The sequence below is a fragment of the Magnolia sinica genome, chromosome 11 (assembly GCF_029962835.1).
Source record: "Magnolia sinica isolate HGM2019 chromosome 11, MsV1, whole genome shotgun sequence".
In the NCBI taxonomy this organism is placed as follows: Eukaryota; Viridiplantae; Streptophyta; class Magnoliopsida; order Magnoliales; family Magnoliaceae; genus Magnolia; species Magnolia sinica.
Window position 1 is genome coordinate 1,107,527 of NC_080583.1, and position 27,935 is coordinate 1,135,461.

Consider the following 27,935-nt stretch of genomic DNA (forward strand, 5'->3'; position numbering starts at 1 on the left):
TCAGCATTATGAACGATTTGGCCAATTGATGGTGAAAATTTCTTCGATTCTTTCACATTAGTATGACTTGTTGTGTATGGCCAGGTGTATGAGATATATATCTTCATGTGCGTCGGCTAAAATCCTCACGTCTCTGAACTCTTACATTGGAAAGTTGTTGCAATTATTGTGTCACTTGGCTTTGGCATACTTAGAGAGTTACCTTGATAAGGTTTTTGCTTAAATATCTCTATTAATGAGATTCTGACATTTAATGCTGAGAGAGAGATTTATTTTAATGAGACTTTTGCTTTCACCAATAGTGTTTTGTTTATTGAACTTTGACATTTAATACTATATCATGTGTAGATTTCTAACTTCTCTTGAAATTGATTTACACCATAAGTAGTGTGGTTATCACGAGGTATCTTTTTCACCGTTTAATTTGGGCGTGCCAAATCATGTGTAAACAAATTTTCTATCACTTAGCTCATAGTGCCAACATATGGTAGCATCTCATTAGTGCACATAAGTGTGTCATAAATGGGTGTAAATAGGGTGATAGAAGTTTTATATCACGATGATATTGTGGCCTAAAATTTATTTAAGTGGTAGTAATCCTATGAACAATTTGAATGGCATATAAACATCATAGTAGGCTTCAAGTAGGTCTCAATAGTGGACGTTTCTGATCCTACTCTTTCGTTTTCGTGTCCTAAATGAGTTTTGGATTTGCATGTATCGTCTTAATTTAGTCTTTCATAAGGGATGAACCGTTTTTAATCACCAACATTTCTATGGGACATCACATGTGGAAGTGGATTACTTAGTGTGCCATGCACCACCTTAGTGGTGTGTTGACACCACCAAGTTATATGGCCCCCACTATGATGTATGTGTTATATCTACACCATTCATCCATTTTACCAGATCATTTTAATGTATTAGCTAAAAAATAAGCTAGATTCAATTCTTAAAACGACCACAACAAAAAAAGTAACTAGGATTGAACAACTACAATTGAAAACTTCTTGAAAGCCACGTAAGTTTTGGATCAAGTTGATATTTGCATTTTCCCTTCATCCATGTCTGCATGACCTTACGAACAAGTTGATGGCTAATAAATTTCTTAGCTGGCCTTAGGAAGGTTACAATAGTGGGCATTATTGTCCTCACTGCCTTCTATGGTGTGGTCCACTAAAGCTTTGGAGCTATTTCATCTTGAGGCCCGTGCCCTAAAATGATCCAGCAGAATGATTGGAAGGGATGGATATAATGCATACATCATAGGAGGCCCCACAGAAGTTGTGACGTTATAGCACCACGGGGGCAATTGGCTTCCCATTCTCTTCCAAGTTCCAACACATTCCATGAATTTTTTAGTATTAACAAATATGCCCGAACATGCCCTTAACAAGGGAGTTTTGGCGGTGTCCTTCGGTTACTCGAAGTTACTTCGACCATTGTTCTTTATTCATACTAACTCTACCAGCGTGATTGTATTGGGCCGACCTTAATGTATACATTGTATATCTGCACGTTCATGTGTTTTTTTAGCTTATCTTAGGCTGTATTCCCAAAATTGAATCACATATAAATTTCACGTGGATTAGGCCCTAAGAAATGGTGGTTATTGACTATTAAAAACCTTTCATATAGAGGTGTACACAAGACAACTCGACTCGGCTCGGCCACGTGCTAACACAGTTAAACTTGGGTCAGCTTGGTCCTCAAGCTTGATTGGCCAGCAGCTCGGGCTAGTTCGAGCCGAGTTTGCTTGTGCAACATTTTCACAAACACATGGATTGCACCTTCAAAATTTCATTGTATATAAAACAGCAGCAGTGGTTTTATATGTATTTCATCAAACACCTTCTAAGCAACATAAAAATCAAGAAAAAAAAAAGGTATTTTTTCATATACATACTTTCCTTGCCACCGGCCACACTTCATTGAGTCATTCATCAAACACTTGGTGAGCAACATCAATATCAAAGTAACTGACTCACCAAATTGGTTCGATTTGAGTTAGGTTTGATCCGAGTTGAGTCGAGCTCGAGCAAGCTCAAAATCGGTTCGAAATTTTTCCGAGCTCAAAAAGTCAACTCAAGTCGGGTCGAACTCACTTTCGAACCGAGTCGAATCGAGCTTTTTCGAATCGAGTCGAGCGAGCTAACTGAGCTAACTCAGGTCGTGTACAGCACTACTTTCAAAGGACTATTAAGCTGATATTTTCTTTTCTTTTTTTTTTTTAATTTTTTTTAATTTTTTTATCTTTCATCCAAGTCTGTGTGTCGCTCCAAGGTCGCAGCCAAGTCGGCCCAGTTTCTACCGACGTTATTAGTTGGCTAACTAGGAAGCCGAAAGCAACGACTGATACTAGGCATGTCCTTGGTCAATCCTTTTCTACCGTCCATTTCTTCTGTGCACGTCTACCCCACTTCATGATCAAACAAGCCTTTCAGTTCAACGTGGACAGTGATAGTGCTGGGCCCAAATATCTCTCCAAGCCCTGACTACATAGTAAATCCTAGGCATAAGCCCGGGCCAGGACCTTGTCAGGTAAAAAACAAACAGGCCAGAGACTGAGCTGGGTCCTGGCTCTTCACAGGTCAAAACAGACGAACCATTTTTGTGATTGATCTGGGTTCTTGTTCATCAGGCATTCCCCCATCATGCATTGTACGACAAAAATACACTGTAAAACCTAAATAGGTGGGCCATCCTTGAGTTTGGCATTCCATCCCATTCCCATGTAAAGCTGGGGCCACGACTGGCCCATCACCTTAGTGTGGGCTGGGCCCAACCCTTTGCAGGCCAAGTTTTTTAAGGTTGAAATTTCCCCGTAGATTTCTTTCGGGCCTTGGCCATGAGCAACACATCAATGGTCTTGATCGCTGCATGGTGGGCCCCACTTGTCTTAAGGGTCTATTTGGATTCGCAGATAAGGGTGTATTGTACTGTATTTAAACTATTGTCCATATATATGTTCGATCAATTTCAAAATGCATCTAAATCAACGTACTAGAACCAATGTTTGGGTAAGAAGTATTATTGAGGCAACTATACAGATTCTTCCTCCTATCAATGTTTGGATACGACGTATATAACTGTATATTGTGTATATATATATATATATATATATATATATATATAATATTGATAGCAATTGTAAGACATTGACTATTTTTAAATTCTCAAAATGGAACCAGGTGGAGCCCACTGTCATGTTTGTGAAGACTTCTCTGCACTTTCATCTCACGGTCACGAATGATTTTGATGATCAGGAACTTTTATATGGTGGGCCCACTTTTGGATGAGCTATAAGCTGAGAATCACAATGATTCTTCAACTCCAACCATCTATCACATCCCATGCCTTTTCGCATATGGTGGGCCACCCTGAGAAAATTCTGGATCACCATGCATTCTGAACTGTACAGAACTTCCATGTACCGAAGTGGTGGACTCAGATGTTAGTTTTGCACAAATTTAATAGGTGGAGACTCTTCAACCGTACACGTGGAATAGTTGTACGGTGATCCAGAATGTCCATTCGCCGACCCACTGTGGAAGGAGCATAATCGAAAATTTTCCATGATAAATAATATTAGCCGTCTGATTTTTCCCTACAAATTTCACTATTCAATATTAACCATCCATTTGGTAACATATCAATTTGCTAGTTACTATTGCTTGATCAGTGTGATTTTCGACACGTTTCTCCTCAACTTCGTTACCCATAATTTGGATGGTCTGGATAGCCGTAGATCAGTTCCACTTGTGACGAGGATGCGTCAATACCATTTTTTAAATTGTGGAAAACTACATAGAAGCGTATCTTCAACCAAATATTCAAACATTTCGCGCCAAATCCCATTACCGCCCATTTAGATTTCTGAATGAGAACGATCAGAAACAGCGGCTGTACCATCATTTATTATACATCCATTGTTTACCCGCCAACGTATCACACGTGTGAAAAATCCGATCCGTCAAAAATCTACACCATAGCATGATTACCATATTAATGAAAATCCGACCACTCCAATAAATTTAATGGGACATAAAATCATAAATTGTCAGCTAATGGCATGAATCAATGAACTTGTGGGGCCTACCCAAAGAAAAGATCGGTTTCCGTTCATGTTATTCGAAAAGCATTATGTGGCCCACCTTTTTAACGGATTGGATATACTGCGTACATGACAAGTTGGCAAGAAGAAACGGCTGTATCAGAACTTTGGATACAGTCGCTGCTCGTTTCTCGTTCTAATCTCCATTTCCCTCTCATGCTCGTTACCCAAACTACTCTCATGCTCTGAAAATCTCCAAAACCCTAACCCTAGGCCTAATTCCAACTGCTCGAAAATGGATAGCGACGACGATCTGATCTTCTCCGCCCGTAAAGATCCGCCTTCTCCCATTCATCAGACCAAGCTCAGACGCTTGAAGAAAGCATCCGGGGTGTCAAAACCGCCACCCGTTGAAACACAAGATCCCATTCCTTCGATCCCAACATCAGATTCCCTCGATGGTTCAGATGCTGTGGAGCCCCAGAAATCTCCAGATCTAGAGAAACTGATAGATCAGATTAATCCGGTATCCGGATCGGAGGGTTTCAATGAGGAATCGGAAGTGGGTGCTGGAGGAGAAGCTCGGGAATCATTGGATCTGGAAGCAGAAGAGGAACTGCAAGGTACGGCGGCTGCGTTTGATGAAAAAGGAGATGGTTCGAGCTTTGAATTTGATGGACCGAGGGATGGTTTGAATTTCGAGAAATTCACGAAGAAACGGCGTAGTTCCAGAGAAGGGAAAGAGAAGGAGAGGAAAAAGAAGAAGAAGAATGAGAGCATTGGTGACGAAGGGAAGCCGCCCGAAGTATCTGGACGGAACAAGAGAAAGCTTGTAAAGGTATTCTTTTACAAATGTGGTATTATACAGGAGCTTTCTCTCTCTCAACTGTTGTTGAATGGCTTGATTGCGGCTGCCTCGGAGGTGGATATGGAATGTTCATCCAGTGGTTCCTATCCGTGGATTCATGGTTGGAAAGTACACTGATTGGATGACCCTAGCCATCTGATTGGTTTCCTTCAAATGGATGGTAAAAAGCAAAAGTAAACTCGTTAATGGTTAACATCTGGCGGGTAGAAATGATGGCTAGGATTGTGAGACTCGTGTATTTTCAGCCATGGATTATCTAGGGATACGACCCAATGGATGATCTGGATCTGTTGTGTCAACTGGCACATGTAAAGCTATTGGGTGATGATGGAGGTAAGGTGTGCGCCCCACTTTCCATTGGTCTGGACCATTTATTGTTGTGGATGGGCAACAGACGTGATGTCTTCTCCATGGAACAACCTCAGTAATTTCACGGGTTAACCTTTTTTCTGTTGCATACATACCATTGGCTCTATGTTTTAACCATCACTTTGTAGATTAAAAATCGGATGGATGGGATTGTTGGAGGTTATATGCGGCATCTTCTGTCTACAGTGGGGCCACTGGATGAATGGTCTGGATCACTGAATGTGGGCCCCACTTGTAAGAAGTACTGGTGTGAAGGAAAACAGAGCCTTATACACTGTAGTTAGCCTCCCTTGCTTTACAATTTGATTTTATGTTTGGATGTCTGTATCTGATATTGTCTTCTTTTTTCTTCTTCACAGGAAAGGGAAGCATATCTCAACCTGATCCATGTTGAATCACAGAGATTGCTACGAGGTATGCAATTTATAGCCATTTATGTTTAAATGTAATGAAACTAATTTATTATACTAGCCTAGTGACTTGAACCTGGGGGTGTAACTCAGTCCAACCTTAGAGAGGACCAAACCTTGCAATCCAGCCCAACCTGAATTTCAAAATGCGGTTCCTAACCAAAAGCAAACCCAAATTCATCTATGCTCAACCCAAAACTGACCCAACCTGACCCAAATACTTGTAATTATTCCCAACCTGATCTAACCGGAACCCAAGTTGATTTCAAATCGGGTTGGAGTTTTCCATTCATTACCAAACCCGAGAACCCTGACATCCTGACCCTGCCTGACCAGTCATGTTCGAGTTGACGCAAACCCAAGTTGCAGCCCTACTTGAGTCTTAGAACTTATTCCATCAAGGTGATGGTCTGCATGAGTAGATTTGTATTTGTTCTTTCCTTGAATATTATAGTTTGTCTTGTTATACTTAATGCATTTGTCACTGTGGTTTCTTTTCGGGCAGAAACTAGAGATGCATCCTTTAAACCTGTACCAATTGTCCAGAAGCCCATATCTTCAGTGTTGGAGAAGATCCGGCTTCGGAAGTTGGAGGTGTTGAAGAAGTGAGTATTTCCCCTTAATCATTATCTCTCTACTCATCTAGTGATATATTGAGGCTGTGAACTGGCTTTGTTTCTTTCTTTTCTTTCTCCATTTCAGTATCGAACTCATGAAATTGTGCTTTGTTGCAGGTCTGGAATTTCTGATGGTTCTGATTGTCTTGTTGATACTCACACTTCTTCGAGGGACCTAAATGAGAATTTTGAACCTCATGTTAATAATGACAGCAGAGAGGATAGTGAGACTGCAGAAAAGGTGGGTTTTCTAAGTTCATGTTTATCAGTTAGAGATTATCTGTATGGTTGTTATTTGTTATAACTTGTATTGTTTGGTTTTCATTGTATTCTCTCATTTATTTGGATGGATGTGGTTGTATGTATTTAGGATGGAGGCATGCATGTTATGAGTCCTGAGGGCTGTGATGCAAAATCAGCTGACGTTGAAGGGTTGGGTTTTCCTGATTCTCTTTTGTCTCCTAATGAAAGTACCCCCTCCAATACAGTGAGTGGATTTTTTGACAATTTGTAGAACCTTAATTGCTATTCAATGCACGTGTTATCGCTGAATTATATTATAGCAAAAACTTAATTGGCATTACATAATTCATAAATGCATATTTTTGCGTGCATGCTTACATGTTGTTATTTGACTTGTGATATCAAATACTGTATTGGCATGAGATACTGACTTGTAGCCTGTCACAAGACGTCCCAGTTTTTATTGCTAACCATCATATTACACTTCGATTCATTCCTAATTTTGTGATGCCATCATGTTAACCATGACTGATCAAAATTCACTTTAGCCATAAACATCAAGAACTGATTCTTGTATGTGTGTATGTTCAGGGTTCAGCCAAGGAGTCTCATGATGCATCTCAAAATACAACCAATGACACACAGGTCTGCACATAGGAATTTATTTGCTATTCCTATAGACTGCAGAAAAGGGGGACTAATTGTTTGGCTATTTGGATGTGTTCTGCAGGAACTTCTTCGTGAATCCCAACTTAGTGAAGCAGAAGAAAAGCAGACCGAGGATCTTGCTGAAAGTTCTCAAGAAGAAGATGCTTTTACTCCATCTGTCCTTGCTACAAACTTAAAACTTGATTCTATTCCTCCAGGTGATGAGTAAGTAATTGATTACTTTCTCACCCTTTTCTTTGCTTGCTGGATTTTGCTCACTAAAAATAAAACATGACTAAGAAATAACTGCCTTAGTCCAAACAATACCTCATTTTTATGAATATGTAGCCTTTCTTCTTCTTCTTCCTCTTAACTTTTGAAGCTGCAGGTTTCTGCCCAATGTTTTTGAACAATATATAGGAGGGAAAAGAAACTGATATTTTTCATTCTACTCAAAATTTTTTTTTCTTGAGTATCCTATCATGACAATTGGGAACCTTTGTTTGATGAATTCATTTCAGCTCATCTGATGAAGAATATGACGACAAGGAAAATGTTGACCCTCATCTGCACAAGGTGGTTGATGTTGGTTTGCATTCAAAAGGTGATCCTGTTAAAGCTTTTGTAGATGACGAGGCTGAGGAAGAGGATGATGGTGACAATGATCTGATGCGATTCCGAGAAAATGAAGAGGATGAGGATGGTGAGGATAATGAGGAACTTGGTGATTTGATTGTGACTGGATACAAAGAGATGCCCATAGATAGTGAGAGACGTGATGAACTTCATCAAAAGTGGCTTGAACAGCAGGATGCAGCTGCAACAGACAATGTCTTGCAGAGATTGAATTGTGGTTGGAAACAGAGAGATCCAACATTGCTTTGTGAGGAAGAAGATGAGGAAGAGTTGGGTGAGGATTCTGCAGATGAGTCAGTGGATGTTGAGCTTCCAGAAAATGTTGCCCGACAAAGTTCAAAAAAAGCAAAGCAGATGATTGCTCAGATGTACAATGATGGAGATGATGTCTTTGTATCTTCAGATGATGAGGAAGTAGAGCAAAGGCTAGTTCGTCAACGCCTTCTTGAACAAACTGTGAGTATTTTTCTCGGGATATAGCTACATGTGTTATTGACTGACTAATGTGTTTCTTTTTTGCAAAACTTGTCTTGCTTTCTCAAACTTTCAAGATGTCAATCAGCTTTTGTAACTATTAAGTGAAGCAAAACCGCATTCTTCTCACAAGAGGAGTTTCTCTCTCTTTTTTCATTGTGCTTCAAGAATTCAAATTTTCTCATAACTTTTTGCCTGCTCAAAATGTTGCTAGCTGTATTTAAGAAAACTCAATAAGTATTCATTGGGTATTTGTGATTTAAACATGTAAAAATCCATAACGCTGGGATATTTGGAAATAGGTTTAGGGCAAACCAGAGGATGCATTATTCTTTTATGTCCTTATTTTCCTTCTTATCAGTTGATATTTCTTGGTTGAGTAGTTTTAAGTCTACAATTGTCAGTTAATAACTATTCTTGAGATTATGGCCATTAAGAACATTGTGTTAAAAAAAAGAGCTTCTACAGTATTCTGACCAGAGTTTTCAATTGGAGTATATCGTATCATTTACCACATATATGGCCGTATCACCCTATATTGCTCCTATCTTGGGCTGTTTTAGGCCGATGCGGGCAGATACAGCTATATTGTTAATGGGCAACACTGTTACATATCTGGCTATGTGCACTGGTTTTGGATGATATTTTAAACCTTGATTCTTACAAGTTTTATAGACTTCTTTCTCACTTTCTCACTTTATCTTTACTTATATTTTAGAATAATTGACTCCTGATTTTTAATCAGGAAGAACAGGCCTCATTTGTATCTCCAGTAGAGGATGAGAATTCCCGAGAAGTTTTTGGTCTCATAAAGAAGCTGAATATTGTCCCTGACACCAAGAAGAGAGCAAAAACAACATCATGTACATGCTTTTCCTTTGGCTGTTTCTTTTCTTCCATCATGTTGAATGTACCTTACCATCAGTCATTGTTTCTCATTGTCTGTTTTTCAAATGTTTGCAGCTTTCTTTGATACACTGGTCACTGGAGGAAACAGCAATAGCTCTTCGAAGGTGAATGAATCTGTACCTCGTGAATTTGCATATTCAAATTTCAAACTAAATACTCCTAAAAAAAAAAATTCAAACTAAATAATGAAAATATAAATTTAAGCATGTGTTTGTCAGGCACTATATAAACTACTATAGTGAGCTTTATTACACACACACGTGCACTTACCAAAGATGGATTATTTGCCTCATGTTTGTGGTCTCTTTCATACCAGTTCATTTCACTCTTCACTGATTACTATTTCCCTTAGTTTTTCCTTGGCTATGAAACCGCACATGTTTTCCACCCCAACCGATGTTAGTTTCCTTTCCTTTTAAAAAAAAAAAAAAAAAAAATGTTAAATAGCAGGGAAAAGAACTTTTAAAACAGTGTGCTTGTGTAGGCTGTATCCCTGATTGTCATTTTTTATTGCTTATGCTGCAGTCATCTTTTTTGGGGCGGTCCCAAAGCAGTTCTCTTCCATCGTCTCACAAGCAAGGATCATCTGTGGTTCGATCATTCATCTTTGGTCGTGATGACAGCAATAGCAGGAATAGCTTCTCGACATCTGAGCGTTCAGATATGGTATGATTTACTGGCAGGAAATTGCACTGCCCCCATTTAGCTGAAATGTCTAATATAATTAACTTGTATTGTATCATGATAACTAAGCATTCTTGGTTTATTTTTGAAAATATTAACTCATCTTGGGAAAAAATCACAATGAAGAGCCTATTTCTGTACCTCAAAAAGAATTAATTATTTTAATACATCCGACTTGGATAAGGTTGCATAACTGAAATTTCCCCATCAATGAATATCTACATCCTTGAGTGCACGTACTTCAAAATGCTGAGGCCTAGGTGAACTAGCCCATATACTAACTATTTTTTTAGCCATCTTTTCTAGTTGAAGATATTAGTATGGCACATGAGCCATGAGTCCCTTGAAATGGGATTTGCCAGTCCTGTTATCAGGGCTGAACTCATATAGTTGCACAGATGAATGATTAACTTACATAATACATATACATGTGGGAGATGACCTTCCCGACAAAATTGACAAAAGCAGCCTCCCACAACAAGAGAAGCCCTTTTTTCTGAATTCCATCAGCCAAGATCTGTGCATACTAAGGGGGTGTTTTGATCTTAAGTTACTTAAGATAAGCTAGTTATACCTTTAGTCGCTTATCTTGATTTCTACTTGTTAAATCAAAGTGATTAAATAACTTTAAATAAAAAAGCTACTAATAATTGATCATAGACCAAACTTAGTTATCTCAAATAAGTTATTTATCTGCTGCTATAAATAGGAAAAGTAACTTATTTGGTGGTGTCCAAATGGGCCCTAAATGTTATTTGGCAATGACTATTTGCTGGTTCAATTTTGTTGAGCGATTTAATATATTTGTGAGAAAAAACTTTGATACTCTGGCAGAGTGAGATGGATGATACATATGGTGTCATAAGTAATTAGATTTTGATACTTTGAATACATATAATTCAAATTAAACTGTCCAAATTATGTGTCCCATGTTCGACGTGTCATGATCCAAAAATTACCCTTATTTGATCATCTGACTACCTGATTGGTGGACAATTATTGGACAGTTAAAAATTAAAAATATCTGATGTACCTATTTCAACGAGTGTTTGTGGATCAGAGTTTAGGATTGTTCAATGAAACTGATTTTGGGACTTTTTACTTAGCGGTGGTGAGTTACACAATTTAGTTGCCTTAATTTGAACTAATTTATGCCATGTGTACAATTTCTGAGTGCCTGCTTATCAAGTGTCATGCATAGATGGAGTATCGAATAACTCCCCTATATTGTTTTCCTCTTTCTTGGGATCTTAAATACCCTTTTAGTTTCCTTTTTCACTTAACGGTTGTTCTTGGCATACCCTGTTGGAAAAACTTTGATACTTTGTCAATGTGATGGATGATATGCAGGCACTTACAGATTACTTTGAAATTGCCCTTGTGGCATTTCATTAGTCGATTCATACGGTCAAAATTATGGTATCCAGTATAGATGTATCATGATCCAAAAATTAAGCTTATTTGATTATCTGATTATTGGATTGGTGGACAGTAATTGAATGGTTGCAAACCAAAATATCCAATGGTGCTATTTCTCTAAACAAGTGTCCATGAATCAGAGGCTAGGATTGCTCAACCAATCTGATATTGGTATTGTGATTTGGCGACTGTGGGTTGCAGAATCTAGTCAGATTTATTTGAGTTGTATACCATGTGTAAAATTCCCGGATGCCTGCATATCAAGTGTCATACACAGCCTGAGTATCATTTAACTCCTCTATTCTAGTGCTGTTTCTCAGGCAGTAGATTTTGAAGTACTGTATTTATCCTCACAGCAATCTAGTCAAGTTCTCATGCTCTCTGGTTCTCTGCTATTGTTTTGATTATGTAGGACCAGAAAGAAAACCGGCCCATGAGGAATGCCTCCGCGAAATTCAGCAGTTCCCAGTCCAAATCCACTGGCCACAGTGCAACGATTAAGACAAATGCTAGTTCTGGCACTTCCCTCTTTGAAATCCTGCGGCAGTCTTCTATGCACTCAGATCATTGTATTCAGAGCGGAAAGCAAAGTGGCAGCCTCGAGATCAGGCAATCTCAAGCCCTCTATCAATTCACTGCATTTAAATCATCGAAGAAGGCTATCAAGGTAGAAAGCAAGAATCTAATGCAGGAAAGCTGAGTTACTCCTGCATGTAGATGGAGTCGTAGCTATACATCTCAGGATTCATGAGAGAAAATGGTGGCGGTAGTTTGAAGCCAATGGCCGACCCAACACAACCGCATGGGACTGTCAATGAGAGCACAACTCCTGGTGGAGTTGAATTGCAGCTCCACATCTACACTCTGAAAATGGTTAGAGAAGTCTACATTTCTTCCGTAAGAAAATCCAAAATCAGTCATAGATTATTTCATCTGATGGTTCCAGTTTTCTGGACTGTGTTGTCATGTTTGGATTGGAAATCAGTGACAATCTCAGTTGATAAGTGAAAGTTGTTGAGGGGCATTTTGTTCATTAGTTCTATTCTTGCGTATGTATGAAGATATACAAGTTACAACCATAAAAATATAAGTAAAAAATCATTTAGGGTGTGTTAGGTTGCACCAAACATCATTATATTTTATGATTTATCAGTCTAATTTGATTCTATTTCTTGAAATCTCATGAAATTTGGCACAGCCAAACACACCCTTAACGAAACCATATCTGCTAACAAAATAGCCCTTTTAGCTTGTAAAACTTTTGCGTGACTATCCTAATGCTTCTGTGAGGGAAATGATGTGCATGAGATCCACCCCGTCCATCAGGTACATCACCCATTGTCTGCTCTTAATATGAGAAATTAGGCTAATTCAACACTCAGATGGGCCACTCCATGGGGAGTTATTTCTAAACCTCTTAGTTCATGTGTCATGGCCCACCTGAGTTCTGGAATAGTGTGCTTTTTGGCGAATGATTTCATCCCTGATGAAGCAAGCCCGATGAATAGATTGGATGAATTATAGACAGCACCGTGGAATCTACACAACCAATGATGGAAGTTTGATCCAATGCAAGCTAATTTTGTGACCGTTGTTTTCTGTCCTTGATGGTCCCATCGATCTGGATGGAAAACTTTGGTGGCCCCATCATTTTATAACATGGGGCCAAACATGATGGAGATCCCAAATTAGGACGGGCAATAGGCCAGGCCTGAGCCAGGCAAAGTCAATATTTTAAAGAGGCCGGCCTGGCAAACACGGCCTGACCGGTTCAAAATCTAGGGCTGAGGCCTGTCTCAGTTGGACCAAAATTCTAATAAGCCTCAGCCCAAGAAGGAACGGGAATTGTAAGTATAGAAACCTTCTTGGGGGCCACGAAAGAATGGGATGACCTATAAATATCAGTGTGGGCTCAGGAGGATTTCAATGGCAGGTACTTCCATGCCTACTGTTTCTTGTAATGTGGCCCACTTGAGTTTTGGATCTTACTAATATTCGACCTTCTGCCCTAAAATTAGCTGGCCAAACGGATGGACGGAGGGGATAGTGAGACAAACATCACATTGGGCCCACAGAGCTTGGGTTGCATGCTTACAGCCGGCAAGCAGGTTGTTTGGCCGATGCGGGTGGACACGAGTCGCGCGACTCGTCTTTAAACAGCGTTACATGAATCTCATTCATAACCCCAAGCTCTGTGGGCCCACCGTGATGTTTGTATCATATCCACCCCTAATTCAGGTGGGGAACACCTTACGAACGGCGTTGTATGGCACGTAAGCTTCAGGATGGGCCCGTAATGGTTTCAACGGTGGATGTTTCCATCCCCACTGTTTCTTGTGGTGTGGCGCACTTGAGTCTTGTACCTTTCTCAGGTTTGAGCTCATATGCTAAGATGAGCTGTTGAAGCAGATGGACGGAGTGGACGTAATAAAAAAACATCACGGTGGGCCCCACAGAGCTTGAGGTTAGAGGGTATTCCCGTAACCCCGGCTCAGAGAGAGAGAGAGAGAGAGGGAGAGAGAGCATGGGAACATTGAGTATGGAGAGTAATGTGCAGAGGCGATTGGATTCTCTTTCTCGTCACTTGCTCTTATCACCTGAAACCGTTGATAATCACCTCCTTCATCTGGTACTAATTGATGGCTGTCTTTGCTTTGATTGATCTGACGGTTTGGATTTGATTATTTTTATTTAATTTGTTCTGGGTACCTGTCCAATTTTTACTTCTTTCTTTTCTCAACTTGTTTATGCTGCAGAGCAACTGAAACCGTTGTTGTTGTTGTGGTGGTGGTGGTGGTTGTTGTTGTTCTTGTTGTTAGTGGTGGTTTTGGTTTTGCTGCTGCTGCTGCTGCTGCTGTAGTTGTTGTGAGACTAACAGGGAACTTCCCTATTACACATGAAGTTCGTTTGTTGGCCCATCATGGATACCACGACCCTAAAATCTCCTAAATTGGAAGATTGTAGCCGTCAATGTCTGGCAAATTGAAGAGATTCTCTGGGCATATAGTCCATCCATGATGGGAGTCATAAACTCAATGGTCTGGATTGTCGAACAACGGGCCCCACATATATGGCCTACTAGTATTATTAGCTAGTATTAGATTTCGTTCTTATTGGTACACAGGAGATTGTATAATAATGGCTCCCATCAGCCATTTACTCTGTGTGTGAACATTTGATATTATGGGCCCCACCATTTATGGCCCCTTGCACCGTAAATCCCCCACATTGGAAGAATCCCAAGACAGTTACAAGAGAAAATATGGCAAAACACTTCACATTTAAACAGGAAAAAACCCTCGCCTGTTTGGATCATGGACTACCACGGTAATTTGGTGTATACTCGTATCATTACTTCTTATCTTTGATTGGATATTGCCTATGGAATTCATTCCCTGGTTTTTATGTTTCCTGGGAGGCTGTGATTGTGAATGAAAAGCATATGAAAAGCAGGGAATGAGAAAAGCTTTTCTATTGATATGACCTTTAGTGCTGTTTTAATAACAAAAGGAAACATGGGATTCCACAGAGCAATCGTTACACATTTCCATAGTTAGAATTTTCTTGCATAAGAATCTAGGTGAATGTTGTGAAAGGAATATGAGATTTCCACTTGCTTTCCTAACAAGGCCTCTAAAATGGCATCCATGTTCCAATGGTGCTCTTGGAACCCTAGGTGATTGTAAGAGCTGATCAAAAGTTTGAGTGAACATTGTTTTTGTAAAACCCAAGGACTTGATATGTCAAGAAAAAGAAGAAGAAGAAGAAGGAGAAGAAGAAAGCCGGCAACCAAACAACCCCATGGTGCATGGGTCATCCATGGTGAGACCTGTCATGACTCGTATCACTGTTTTGGATTATTGAACCATGGACCCCACTAGTGCAAACTACAGGTATAATACCTTTTAAATAATATTGCTCCTGGCAGACCAAAACCACTAGTGAGGCTCATCTTTACTGCCCATTTAATGGGCCCTAATGGAACATTAGGATCATCCATCGAGTGTTATTTTTGGGTTCTGACCAATGTGTTCCGAAATGGTAATGGTGGCCATAACGGCCACAACCGTTACTGTTATGATACGGGCCGTTACGGCCCTTTTTTATTTTTTGAAAAAACTGTTACATGACCGTTATCAACCCTTTAGCGCGTAACGGTTATGACCGTTTCCATTACATAACGGCCGTTACGTAACCGATTTTGAATACCTTGGTTCTGACCAATCCGAAATGTGCCCTGAGATTCGAATTTGATTGAAGTACGTGTGCGCCATGCCTACATCGGCCATGTACATGGGTTGTCATACTTTGCCACCATATTGAATTAACTCAAAGAAAAGCAGACTTATTTGAGTTTTTTTCTTGTCACTTCCGTGGTTGATTCCCAGTTTTTCTAAATAGAAGGAATTACTTTCTTTTCTGGATTGTCTATATGGTTCTTGTCTACGTTTTTTTCCTTCCCTTTTTAATAATTAAGTTTTTCCATCTTCAGAATCATTTGGGTGCAGTACAACTGAGATCTGTTGATTTGGTTCCTGTTATTGTTGGAGGAATGGTTTTAGACATTCATGCCAGGCCTTCTATCAAAGCAAATCCTAGGACCACTACTCCTGGCAAGGTATTCTTGCTATTTTTTCTCTCGTTGTCTATCATCCACAGACATGCACAGGTGCATACTTCTGGCAACTTTTTTTTTTGTTTTTTGTTTTTTTTTTGTTTTTGGGTAAAAGATACAAGCAATATTTATCAACAACAATTATTTGGATTTCTTTTTTATCTATAGAATACTGAAATTTCATACAAATAAAAGAAAACATAACAAGAAAAAGCGCTGGCTATCCACTAATACAATGGATATCAATTGCCGATCATAAGTGGACCTAGAAAGCCTTTTGTCTAAGGAGCTTACCATCTCATTTGCAGTTTTATCAATTACCACAAAAGCAGTTTGCCTTGTAGCGGCCCTAGAGATAATTTCGTTAACTATGAAGCTTCTTTTCCAAGGGGCTTTACAAGAGGAAGAAGCCAAAGATATGATGCTTCTTGAATCTCCTTCCACCAACAAATGACCATTAGAATCCTATAAGTTTTATGACAATGAGAATTCCCTCCAAATCGGTTCTATTTGAATCACTCGGCTGGAGAAGGCTGTCCCAATCACACCATTTTCATCCCTAACCACACATTGATAGTGGATGATCTGGGATTACCAATTGAGCAACCATGATGTTCAATTTCCACCAATTTGCAGGAGGTGGCTTCAACTCAGCTTTATCTTTGAGCTTTCTTCTGCATTCTTCGATAATTCCCAACAACTCCCAGTGAGGTCTGATCTGAAACACCAGAGAATTCCTTAGCAGATACACCCCGAGACAGAAAATTGAATTTAATTTTCTTGAATGGATGATCCATTGGGGATTAGGCACCTTTGAAACTCTTCTGTTTTGTTCAAGCCAAATGCCCCAATTGGATTGAGACACTTTCCAATTGGATTGCAATTATTCACCTTAGAAAGTGGAAAAGCAAATTTGTAGTTTCCTTGCTGTTCACATTGAGGGACTGGGCTCCAAATTCCCATTTTGTTAATTTCAAGTTGAGCGCAGGAGAAATATTACTGCAATAAGTAGGCTGCTTCGGCATTTTGAAAACTGCAAAAAATCTTTAATTTTCACCACTTCCTCTATTCAGTTCACTTATGTATCAATGCCACCTCAGTGTTTTGATTGCATACATCTCTCTCTCCCTCCCTCCCTCTCCCTCCCTCCTGTTTCTACGAGTGGTTTGTTTTCAGGTTCAGTATGTAAGAGGAGGAGTAGCAAGGAATGTTGCTGAGTGCATGTCAAAGCTTGGGACGAGACCCTATATGATTAGTGTGGTTGGACTCGACATGGCAGGTTGATTTGTTTTCGTTTTAAGTATCCTTATCAGTCGCATAAATATATACATGAAGTCTGGTATGTTTTTTATGTTGAGAAATTTGTTATTTTTGAAGGTGATTTACTGTTGGAGCACTGGAAATCTTCTAGACTTCCTATAGAAGGTAACTAAAATTTTCATTACTTTATCAACTTGCCCTTTTATTTATGTAAAATTATTGTTTGAACTTGGTAACTCTTAGACAAGCTCCAAGTCAATCAGCAGGTTTTTGAACATTGTGGATTTCCTTGTTAGATATAATTTGATTTGAGGTATTATGTGATGCTTAATTGAGAGAGAGAGTGGTTGTTTGTTCAACCTCCAATGACACAAGAGGGACCCGCCTTTTGGCAACCTAAACCATTGATTTAGTGGGCGCATTGTGGAATGGGCTATGCCAAGGGCTGTCAACAGGCTGAGTTGGGCTGCACTTCATGCTGCCCAATCCCAGCCCAAAATCCTATAGTCTAGTCCAAGCTTGACCCATGTCTGGAAAATTTCTGAAATGTCGCACATGCCAGTGATATGACAATTTATGTGCCTATAACCTACCCGGCCTAGCCCGGCACATGACCACTTGCACATGCCAAATGTGTAAAAATAAAATGGAGACTTTGAAGTTCAAATGGGAATCTCAAGTTATTTCGGTCACGACCTAAAAGGACAATCTCATTTCGAGAGACTCCTGGTGAGTTCATCCAGTGGGCTTTATGCCGCTATCTCACCATTCATTTTAATTGAATGGCAAAAGGATTCATGTAGCCGACCCCGTAGTTGGTATAAGGCTTAGATGATGATGATAATATGCATAATGTGTAGTGTAGATGATGATGATAATATGCATAATGTGTAATGTATGCATATAATATATATTAGAGATATATGAGTCTGAGCCAGATCGGGCTGAGCTAGGAGTGGCCCAAGCTCAGTACAAATTCGGGCTTTCATATCGAAGCCCAAGTCCGTCCCATGGGCCAAAAAAAAAGAGGGGGGGGGGCAAACCAGACCCAAATACCTGCCCAATCCAAAAGCCCACGGGCCAGCCTAGCCCATTGACAGCCCTAGCTATGCTCAAATATCTTTGCTATAGATGATCTTCGCCATGTGGTGAAAGTGGACAACTACAACCTATTATCCACATTTAATGGAGGCCAAATCAGACTGTCGGGATCAGCTGATGGGAGCGAAGTTGGGTTTCTGCTATGCACCATGGGGCCTACACATGAATGATTATGAATCACAGGTGGGCCAGAAATAATATACACTTTTTTTGGGCCCTATAAAAGATCGATCAAGCACTGCATATTACTTCATTTCCCCACTATTCTCTCTTTGTTGTTGTTATTATTATTCTCTTTTTTGGTAGGTAAGAAGGAATCTAATGTGGAACCTTGAGGTTGCGCATAGGCACTGCCTTGTTAAGCTATGGGTTTGACCACCGTCGAACCCACTTTATCATTTTCGTACTAACAATGATTTTGAAATAGGCATCCGAAAGTGTCAAGATGCTGTGACTCCTGTTGTATCAATCATTTTTGACTCCCACGGGGAACTAGCAGCTGGCGTTGCAAGCGTAGAAGCAGTTGTAAGATGCTTCTGAATGTTTACATTGTTGCATTATGATTTACAGCAACAAAACTGATAGCAACTAGCTTTGTATCATTGAAGCATGAAATATTTCCCTTTTCGCGAGTTTGATCTGTTACACAACCTCTGAAAGCATTTATTCCTTGGAACAGGAGACCTTTCTGACACCAGAATGGATATGCCAATTTAGGTGCAACATCCTTTCTGCTCCTGTGTTGATGGTTGATGCAAACGTGCATCCACGTTCACTTGAAGTAGCTTGCCAAAGTATGCTATTTTAAGCCTTAAGGAATTCACTTTAACCTTCTTACAGTATTAACGTAATATAGCTTATGGCTATCCTTTTTGTTGCTAGTTTTCCGTTGCTTATCATACCTCTTCTTTTTATTTTTTTATTTTATCTTTTTTGTCGGGGAAACCTAATCTGAGCCCTGCATATGAATTTTGTCGTTTGGTTCACTGCATACAATTGGAGACATGACATGGGAATCTTAGTCTGCATCGTTCCTGCTTCAATATAAAAAATCCTACCGTTCTGATGATCTTGATTCTTAACCACTGACAATGACAGTAGGAATGATATTTTCCAAGTCAGCATTGGGCAAGGAAGGCCCACAATTGGACTGGTAGGATAATCAAATCTGTGTGATTTGCAGACAATGGTCCATCCATGGAAGGACCCATGACCACTGTTCGACATGCCCGTTTTGAGTGAAGCACTTTTTCCTTCTTTTCTTTTTTCTTTTTTCTGCTACACTGTAAAGAATGATGCTGCAAGTTGGATAAATCCTTCCGATTGATTTTCTTATATAAGCTTCCAAATTTTTCTTCATCTTTCTCTTCCGCATAGAAACATAGCCAAGCATGATGTGCCAGTATTTTGCTCCTCAGTTTGAATTTCACAAAGTCAGATCACAGCCTTTTTGCTTAGTGTTTCTGGGGAGTAAAAACAACCTGGCTGTTACATAATTTACTCCATAGCTAACAACTTAAAGATAGTCTATCTTGGGGTGCATTTGGATGCACTATTGAATTGAATAGCAGTTATTGCTCTGATTAGGTGGGGCAGAAACTGTGGTTTCCTTCCTTGGCAATCACATTATGGTTTTGGCTCTGAATTGCAATACATACCTCTTGGAATTGAACGAAACAAAGCTTCAATTTGAGGCTATTTTCTCATTACAAATACTAGGAAGCATCATTAGTTCTGGCTGTTTCTTTTTACTAAACCAAATGCTTGCAGTTCAGTTTTCAGCCTTAGTAAAATTCAGATTTTCTGTATTTTAATGGGTGTAGTAGTTACATTTATATCTCCTTTTTTCCCCTACTTTCAGTAGCAGCAGAGTCTCATATCCCAGTGTGGTTTGAGCCTGTATCAGTTTCAAAGTCGAAAAGAATTGCATCTATTGCGCAGTATGTGAGTTCTAAAATTCTTGCAAGTTATTTTTGTGTCACACCTCTGCTTATTATTATTCTGAGGAGTTATATGCTCGTGGACCCCAGGATCTTCTGATTTTTGAGTTTGTACAAGTGGGTTCTGGCTTTATGTCCAGACAGTTGGTGGGTCCTGTTAAGCAATTCAGTTTGTGATCTTGGGAAGTTTGGACATGTAAGGGCTTTATGACCAGACGGTGGTGCATTTGTTCTTTGTATCTTTTGCGGCTTTGCCGCCTTTTCAATAATTTGTCATCCTTCAGAAATAAAAATAAAAATAAAAATCCAAAGTTTAGTTGTCTTTCTTGTCATAGTGAAGTTTGTCTCTTAAAAAGGAAAACAGGAGGAGGGCTGCACTGCTGAGGAAGCAGTGCAACCAGCTACACTCCTATGAAGAACAGATTACAACCCTTTAATTTTTCTACATTAACCGCCCACTCAACTACTAACAGCCTAGTTCTAGTAGCTACGGATCCAATCCTTTTGTCTTTTATCTTTGAAAAATGATTGTTGGGACCATTTGTGTGTGTTTTGAAATGGATGCATCCCACTCGATTAACTGAAATTCTATGATCTATAATTCTCTCATTCATGATGACTGGTGGAAGTCATGTTCATGGCTGTGATTCAAGCGGCGATCGTGGCCGTGGAACTGGCAGAGGCAGAGATACTAATGGATGTCATGGATGAGAACGAAATGGGTCAAAATGTTTTTGTACTTGTTGATGAATCATACCATTAGAATGTTGGGATATTATTGGAAACCAGCATGATCCAATACTTCTCAAACCAATGCATCTTATGAAAAACATGTAGATTATCATTCATAGATGCTCAGGTTATCCAACATACAACTACCTCGGATGACTGTGTTTCCATATTCCATTAAGAATTATCAAGTCCTTTTGCCATCCAAACAAACAATAATGCTTCTTCATCCAAAGCTACACTGTCCCAATCAGGTACCGCCACATCTGTCTTACATGTGTCTCATGACTTGTATCCTCAGAATACATGACTAGTTAGATGAATTTCTATTGGTCATTAGACAGTCTCATCCTAATAACTGTGCCATCTTGGCTGATGGAGCCAAGACTCTTTATTCCTGGCAAAGGCTCCATCCAAGCTACCAAATCTCTTCCTTTGGGCTTTTGGTTCATTCTGAGATTTGGACACCGGTGTAGCCCATCGTTTCTTGATCACTAAACCGACAGCCCCACATGTACAAACTGAAAACATGACGATACTTTGCATATCCTTGGTTCAAGAATCATAGTCCCTCTTATCTTTTGCAGCACACTAGAGTCTAGAATTTCTCCAACTTTTTGCTAATCCAGAAGAGCTCCTCTGCAGGTAACATATGCTTCCCCTAATGAAGATGAGCTTATTGCCATGGCGAACACTTTATCTTGTAGCCATGAATTCCATCCGATCCAAAGGCTAGATAAGAACGGAAATAGATTGTCCATAGAATCTATATTCCAAATGCTAAAACCCGCAATTTGGGTGTTGCTAGAGAAGGGCATTAAATTACTCATTCTAACTCTTGGATCATATGGCGTGTTATTATGTTCTAGAGAGGGGCCCGACTTCATGAGAAAAGCTGCAGAGAACACCAATCCCAGTAGCTTTGGTGACAGGCTACATGAACTAGTGTCCTCAAGTTGTCCTTCGGATCAATTCATTCAAGCCGTGGAGTGTGGAAGATCCAATCCATTTTTGTTCTGCATTTTCCTGCGCTTCCCGCATCTGTTGTGAGCCTTACGGGAGCTGGTGATTGCTTGGTTGGTGGGACCCTTTCTTCTATTTGCGCAGGTTTGGACATCATGCAGAGTCTGGCAGTTGGTGTAGCAGCTTCCAAAGCGGCAGTCGAGACCGAAGACAACATCCCTCCCGAGTATTGCCTAAAAACAATTGCAGGTATTTGTGCATGTGTATGTAGTTTTTCTAAGCTTGTATGGACATCTCCAGCTGCATATCTATCTGTGTCGTGCATCAGGTAGGGCCCAACAGGCATATTACTCTGGCCAAGAAACGGGCAGAAGATGCTCATAGGATGTCATGTGAATGTGTGCATGTGCGACCCACCTAATGCAGTACTTGTATGTCCAACAGATGTGCCAGGTTGGCCATGCAAGGCCACATGTAGGCTTTGCAGAGATGTGTGGAAGTCATGTGATCATTAGAACTGTGAAGCCTGTCTAAGCTTCTGAAGAAGATACTCTTCTTTCAGTGCTACATCTCTTGCATAAATCATCATCATTTGGCCTTATCGAGCCATTTACAGCGAGCTTTTGGAACAGGAAATCTCTCTTCCATTTCAATTCTAGGAATTTAATATTTAGAATTCTAAGCTACTGTGTACTGAACAACTCAACTCAAATGTTGTGCAGATGATGCCCAACGGGTATTTTCAGCTGCGAGAGTTCTGTTTGATGAGTAGCTGGTGCAATTTGTGGGTTGATGGGCTCAACTCTAATCTTGCCTTTAACTGTGCAGATCTTTCTAATTTTAAAATCAGGTAATCTTCCGACATCGATGATCCTTTAATATCTTTAAATGATAATTCTTGCTCTGTTGGCCCGTGTTCCTGTCTTACCCATGTGAAGTGAGGTATGATCGCTCCCACCACCAGTTGAATGGTCTAGATTGGACAAAGGAGTTTCAGCCTGTTTGATACCAGTTGTGGTGTTAATTAGCACCCGTCGGAGTTAGTACGTGTGCATAGCTTGTAGCATGTGCACATGTGGCCAATCAAGCCTCCTTATTTTGTGTTTTTTTTTTTTTTTTTTTTACATTAATTTTTTTTTTTAAAAAAAAAATTGAAATAAACTAATATAACTTTATCATCTTCCCATTGCAACATTTTGCCTTGAGAGTATTGGTGGCAATGGGACAGGATGGAGTTCGCCCTATTAAGGCCAGTCTCGGCTAGGCTGGTCTAGAGATGGCCCTGTAGGGAAATTGATCAAATGTTTGAAATAGTCAAATCTAAGAAACTTATGGGGATATCCCCTTCATCCATAATAAGCACTGTTGTATAAATGGTTTTGATCATTGAATCATTACCCTAATCTAAGAGCACTTTTAAACTACATGTACGCTTAGGGTTGGCAATGAGTTGGCTCAATGGTAGACTCACAAGAGTTTCAACATGAGGTCATAGGTTCGAGCACCCATTGTAGTGTAATCGTGCGGGCGTATGTAGTGTGTGAGTAGAGATGGGCACGGGATGACTCGACTTGACAAAGTCGATTCGTCCGGCTCAATCCGAACCGAGTGGGTGAGTCGATCCAAACTCAAACCGAGTCAAGTTCGGGTCACTAATCCAACTTGGTACTGACTCGATTCGATCCGAAACTCAACACACACACACACACACACACTTGTGATCGGGTCAAACTCGGTCCGGATTAGTCCAAGCCTCATCTAGACTCGGATTGGGTCAGGCATGCCTGACTCAACACCAAGTCAGGTTGAGTTTGGGTCAGGTCTATTTCATAATAGGATTAAGTCGGGTCAGCCCTAACTTGGTCCGACTCAATTCGATGCCCAGCTCTATGTGTGAGTGCATGTGAAAGAAATAAAGGGTTGGCAATGAGCCAGGTTTGGGTCAGGTTAGGTTAGGCCTGTGTTCAATCCAGCTAGACTCGGCACAAATTTTGATAAAATCTCTATTTCCCACTTGAATGTTGCTAACCTTTCTGTGTAATCAAGTCGGCCACACATGGAGAAAGAAATACACATTTTAGAGGAATGAAACCAATATTCTACATTCAAGAAAGATGGGTTGCCTAACCGTTGGATCAAGCAGGGCTAGCCCTGGTCAGGCTAAAATTACTCGAGCCCAAGCCGCCCTGAAAATAGATCGCACCATGGTCAAACTCGTCGGGTCGGGCAGGCTATCCGGTCCATTGCCACCCTTACGTATGTTGGATGCAACCACTCACAAATGTCTTTGACCGCCCGTTCTTTTTGTACGGTAGGTGCTCTGTGACCCCGTTGATTTAATATGGTTCGGGACCGACGGTGTGGATTTCATGCACTTTAAAATATTCCCCACGTGTTAATAAGCTTAAGTTCACAGGACACTCATGTATCACCCGCTCCATGGGGTACGTGGACAATGGTGTGAAGCATTGAAGACCATTCATTTTGTGGGTGGTGACCCCAGCACCGCCTATATCCCTGGTGACCGGATTCTCTGGCCTGCTGTGATGTATGTGTTTTATCGAAGCCGTTCATTCATTTTGCAGCTCATTTAGGGCATATGAGCTCAAAATTGAAGAATATCCAAAGCTTAAGTGGACCACACCACATGAAACAGTGGGGATAATGATCTCCACCGTTGAAACACGTACTGTGATGTTTATTTGCCATCCAACCTGTTTGTAAGGTCACAAAAACCTGGATGAAGGGAATTAAAAAATACAAAGATCAGCTTGATCCAAAACTTCTTTGTGGCTCCCCATAAGCTTTAATGGTAGGCGTTCAATCACCACTGTTTCCTGTGTTGTGGTCCACTTGAGTTTTGGATATGCTTCAATTTTGGGATCATGCTCTGAAATGAGATGGCAAAATGGATGTACAGCATGGATAAAATACATACATCATGGTGGGCCCCACAGAGCTCGGTCACCACCTTTGTGAAAAAAAAAATATAAAATAAAATCACACCAGCCATATTATCGAAACAGCTCAAACGGAGGATTTGTCCATTGAGTGTTACCCGAGCTGTGTGATTCTTGTCCACTGGCTGGTCAATGGTGGGTCCCACAGTAGCGATTCGGATATCGTAAATGGGCCACGTGTCCCACTGATATCTCAGCCCCCCACCTTGCTCACGTGTAATCATTTGTTCAAAGTTAGAATACATGATTTCTTGAATTCAGATGACCTTTGTCACTAAAAAAGGTTCTTGGACTAATTAAATATTATATAATTTTATATACATGTATGGAGAGAGGCATGCTCACCTGCCCACCAGTTTTGGCCGGAACTCGTGAGAACTTTTTCAGAACTCATCACACATTACGTGGGCCCAAAATCTGAACCGTTCATGTGATGCAGCACCCCATGAAACCCCGGGACCTGACTTTTACCCTTATCCAAAACTTTGGTGGGCCATGGCAAAAGAGAGAGAGACAAACCAAGGGAGTAAATTGTTTTATTTTTCTATGGCGCACCAAAGTTTTGGATCAAAGTGAAAGTTGGGCCCCGGGAGTTTCATGGGGTGCTGCAACACATGGACGGTTCAGATTTTGGGCCCACATCACGCGTGTTGAGTTCTAAAAAAATTCTCTGGAGTTCTCGCAAGAAGTAGTGCGCAGGTGAGCATTCATGTATGTATGTATATATATATATATATACACACACTGTCAACATAGGCTTGCTAGCCGCACATCACCTCTCCCACACACGGGCGTAGATGAGGTAAGGCAGGGGTAACAGCTTCCCAGGTGATGCCCTAACCCTGGCCCCACCTTGATGTATTTGTTGCATATCCATGCTGACCATCCGTTTCTCCATATCATTTTATGGCATGGTCCCAAAAATGAGACAAATACAAATTTCATGTGAGCCACGTCACAGGAAAATAGTGGTAATTGAATATCCACCGTTAAGAACTTCATAGGGTCCATTGGAATGTTTATTTGCCATTGAATCCGTTGATAATGTCACAGAGACCTGGATGAAGGGAAAACATAAATAGCAGCTTGATCCAAAAATCAACCTGATCAAGAACTCATGCGGGCCACACCACGTGAACTTCGAGATTTTAGCAATTTTGCATTTTTATCATTGATGTGGCCCACCAGAATTTTCCATCGGGTGATATTTTGTATGTATGGTGAGAATAATGCATCTCACCTGATGGACGGAGTGGATTTTACAAATACGACATGATGACCCCCAGAGAACTTGGTGTAAAATAGGTGGTGGACGTTTGTGATTCTGGTCCGTCAGCCATCATGTAGTCCACGTATGAACGAAAACAATGGACAGACTCTAACGTTCTGTTTCACTCACGCAACGCTTACGTGATATTTTTGACCTGTCTCATTTTGGCTAGATAACCCACTTGGTGGGCCCCACCTAATACACGGCTCGGATATCATATACAGGTGCAATGTTACTACATGTGTGGACATTCGTCGAACAAGGATGCAAAAAGGAATAGCAAAAGCATAAAGGCTAAAGAAAACCGTTGAAGATTCGGTTTCCCACTTTCTATGGTTGTAGAAAAAGACAAATCGTAAGGATATGTTGCAAACGTCTCATTCGTTTTCTCACCGAGGGAATATGTGAATGGGACCATTGATCTGTTGGTCCCACCATGGATGGACGGCTCCCTGAGAATCTTTCCTATTAGATGTTTGTAGCCGTTGATTTCTGACCTTTTCTTTTAGTTGAATGTAGACCACTTTTTGTGTTTGTTTTCATTATCACTCCCTTTCTAACCACGGAATAGTTGTTGGTTAGATACACACCAGTGAATTGGAATAAGATACACCTGGACTTTGAACTTTGTTTCTGGGTCATTTGCCGATCATCCAGGCCGTTTATTCAATGGGTCTCATTTTATGCGGTGGGTAAGTATAAGTAAATGTCCTAAGTTGGATTATTCAACCATTCTATGATTTGGCTCTTTAGCTTTGAATATGGACGGCCAATATAACTTATTTTATAGTAAAAGGATTAAGATATTCAATCTGAGAATTTCTCCGGGTTTTTCCACATCCAAGGGGAGCACTATCACATAGATGGGTCAGGTCATTGAAAAGGATCCAATCCTAGCCGTTAAAGCCCCAAGATATCTATTAGAATATGTGTGGATGTATTCTAGCAAACCTCTTCTATTAGGTTCGGATAAACCTAAATCAAGAGAACCAATCACGTTCAGGTGGGGTTAGGTCGGGTTGTGAGGTACTCCAGCCGATTTGGGATTGGAAAACGCCAAACGGATTTGAAATTAGGTTTGGTGAGTTTGGGTTGGGTCAGGGGCTCAGGGCTGAGCCTGAGCAATTTTGGGTTGGGTTTGGATTTGGCACCTTGGTTGGAATTCAGGTTGGGTCGTATTGGGTTTAGGTCCTTTTGAGGTCAGGTCGGGTCAGGTCAGGTCCAGCCCAACCTAATCCTCAACCCAACCCAACTGAGTTGAAACCCTACTATTTGGTATACTTTCGAGGTTTGGTCTACTATGGCTGCCCAACATATTAATGGTCCATAGCCATGCATAGGAATTTCTATGTTATTAGTGGTGGGGCTTATGATTCATTTATCCAAACTGTTGATATGATCCTGGCCCCCACGAAGAATGACCCATGAATCAAAAATCTAGGGATGGAAATTTCTTAATGTTTCAATCAGTGGCAATAAAATGAACGTTCTAGAATAACTAAAAACAGCTATATCAAGTATTCAATCGCTAGGATCTTCCAACCTAGGAAAATATTTAATAACTAGAATCTTCCTACTTTGGAATTTCGATGGATGGGATTGCATACAGAGATTCTAATTACCAATATAGACAACTTCGAGCAATTTCTAGACCATGGAAGCTCGTGGGGGTCCTAGCATGTTATTGGTTAAAAGAGCTTAGCCTCAGGTTCTAATATTAAGACATGTTTTTAATTAAACATTGACTGATGTATTCTTTTTAAAGT

At 40.3% G+C, this 27,935-nt stretch overlaps 2 protein-coding genes across 6 annotated transcripts; both read left to right on the forward strand.

The window, feature by feature from the left end:
* Positions 1–4,280: 4,280 nt before the first annotated feature.
* LOC131218519 (uncharacterized) lies at positions 4,281–12,364 on the forward strand. 5 transcript variants are annotated; one of them, XM_058213089.1, is made up of 12 exons: positions 4,281–4,892; positions 5,651–5,705; positions 6,207–6,306; positions 6,436–6,559; positions 6,689–6,805; positions 7,153–7,206; positions 7,292–7,434; positions 7,731–8,301; positions 9,065–9,182; positions 9,283–9,332; positions 9,754–9,894; positions 11,744–12,364. In XM_058213089.1, the coding sequence occupies exons 1-12, from the start codon at positions 4,350–4,352 to the stop codon at positions 12,029–12,031; spliced, it is 2,304 nt and encodes a 767-aa protein (XP_058069072.1). In that variant the 5' UTR covers positions 4,281–4,349; the 3' UTR covers positions 12,032–12,364. The 5 variants fall into 5 exon arrangements, with proteins under 5 accessions (XP_058069072.1, XP_058069073.1, XP_058069074.1 ...); XM_058213092.1 differs by lacking the exon at positions 4,281–4,892 and adding an exon at positions 5,268–5,567; XM_058213093.1 differs by lacking the exon at positions 4,281–4,892 and adding an exon at positions 5,268–5,525.
* Positions 12,365–13,809: 1,445 nt separating this feature from the next.
* LOC131218521 (pseudouridine kinase) lies at positions 13,810–26,606 on the forward strand. Its single transcript, XM_058213094.1, is given in 11 exon segments — positions 13,810–13,960; positions 15,824–15,949; positions 17,123–17,225; positions 17,324–17,371; positions 18,735–18,832; positions 18,987–19,101; positions 20,169–20,251; positions 21,622–21,951; positions 21,954–22,188; positions 22,662–22,789; positions 26,394–26,606. Coding segments are annotated over 10 exon segments (1,293 nt in total). The 5' UTR covers positions 13,810–13,855; the 3' UTR covers positions 22,712–22,789; positions 26,394–26,606.
* The last annotated feature ends 1,329 nt before the right edge of the window (positions 26,607–27,935 follow it).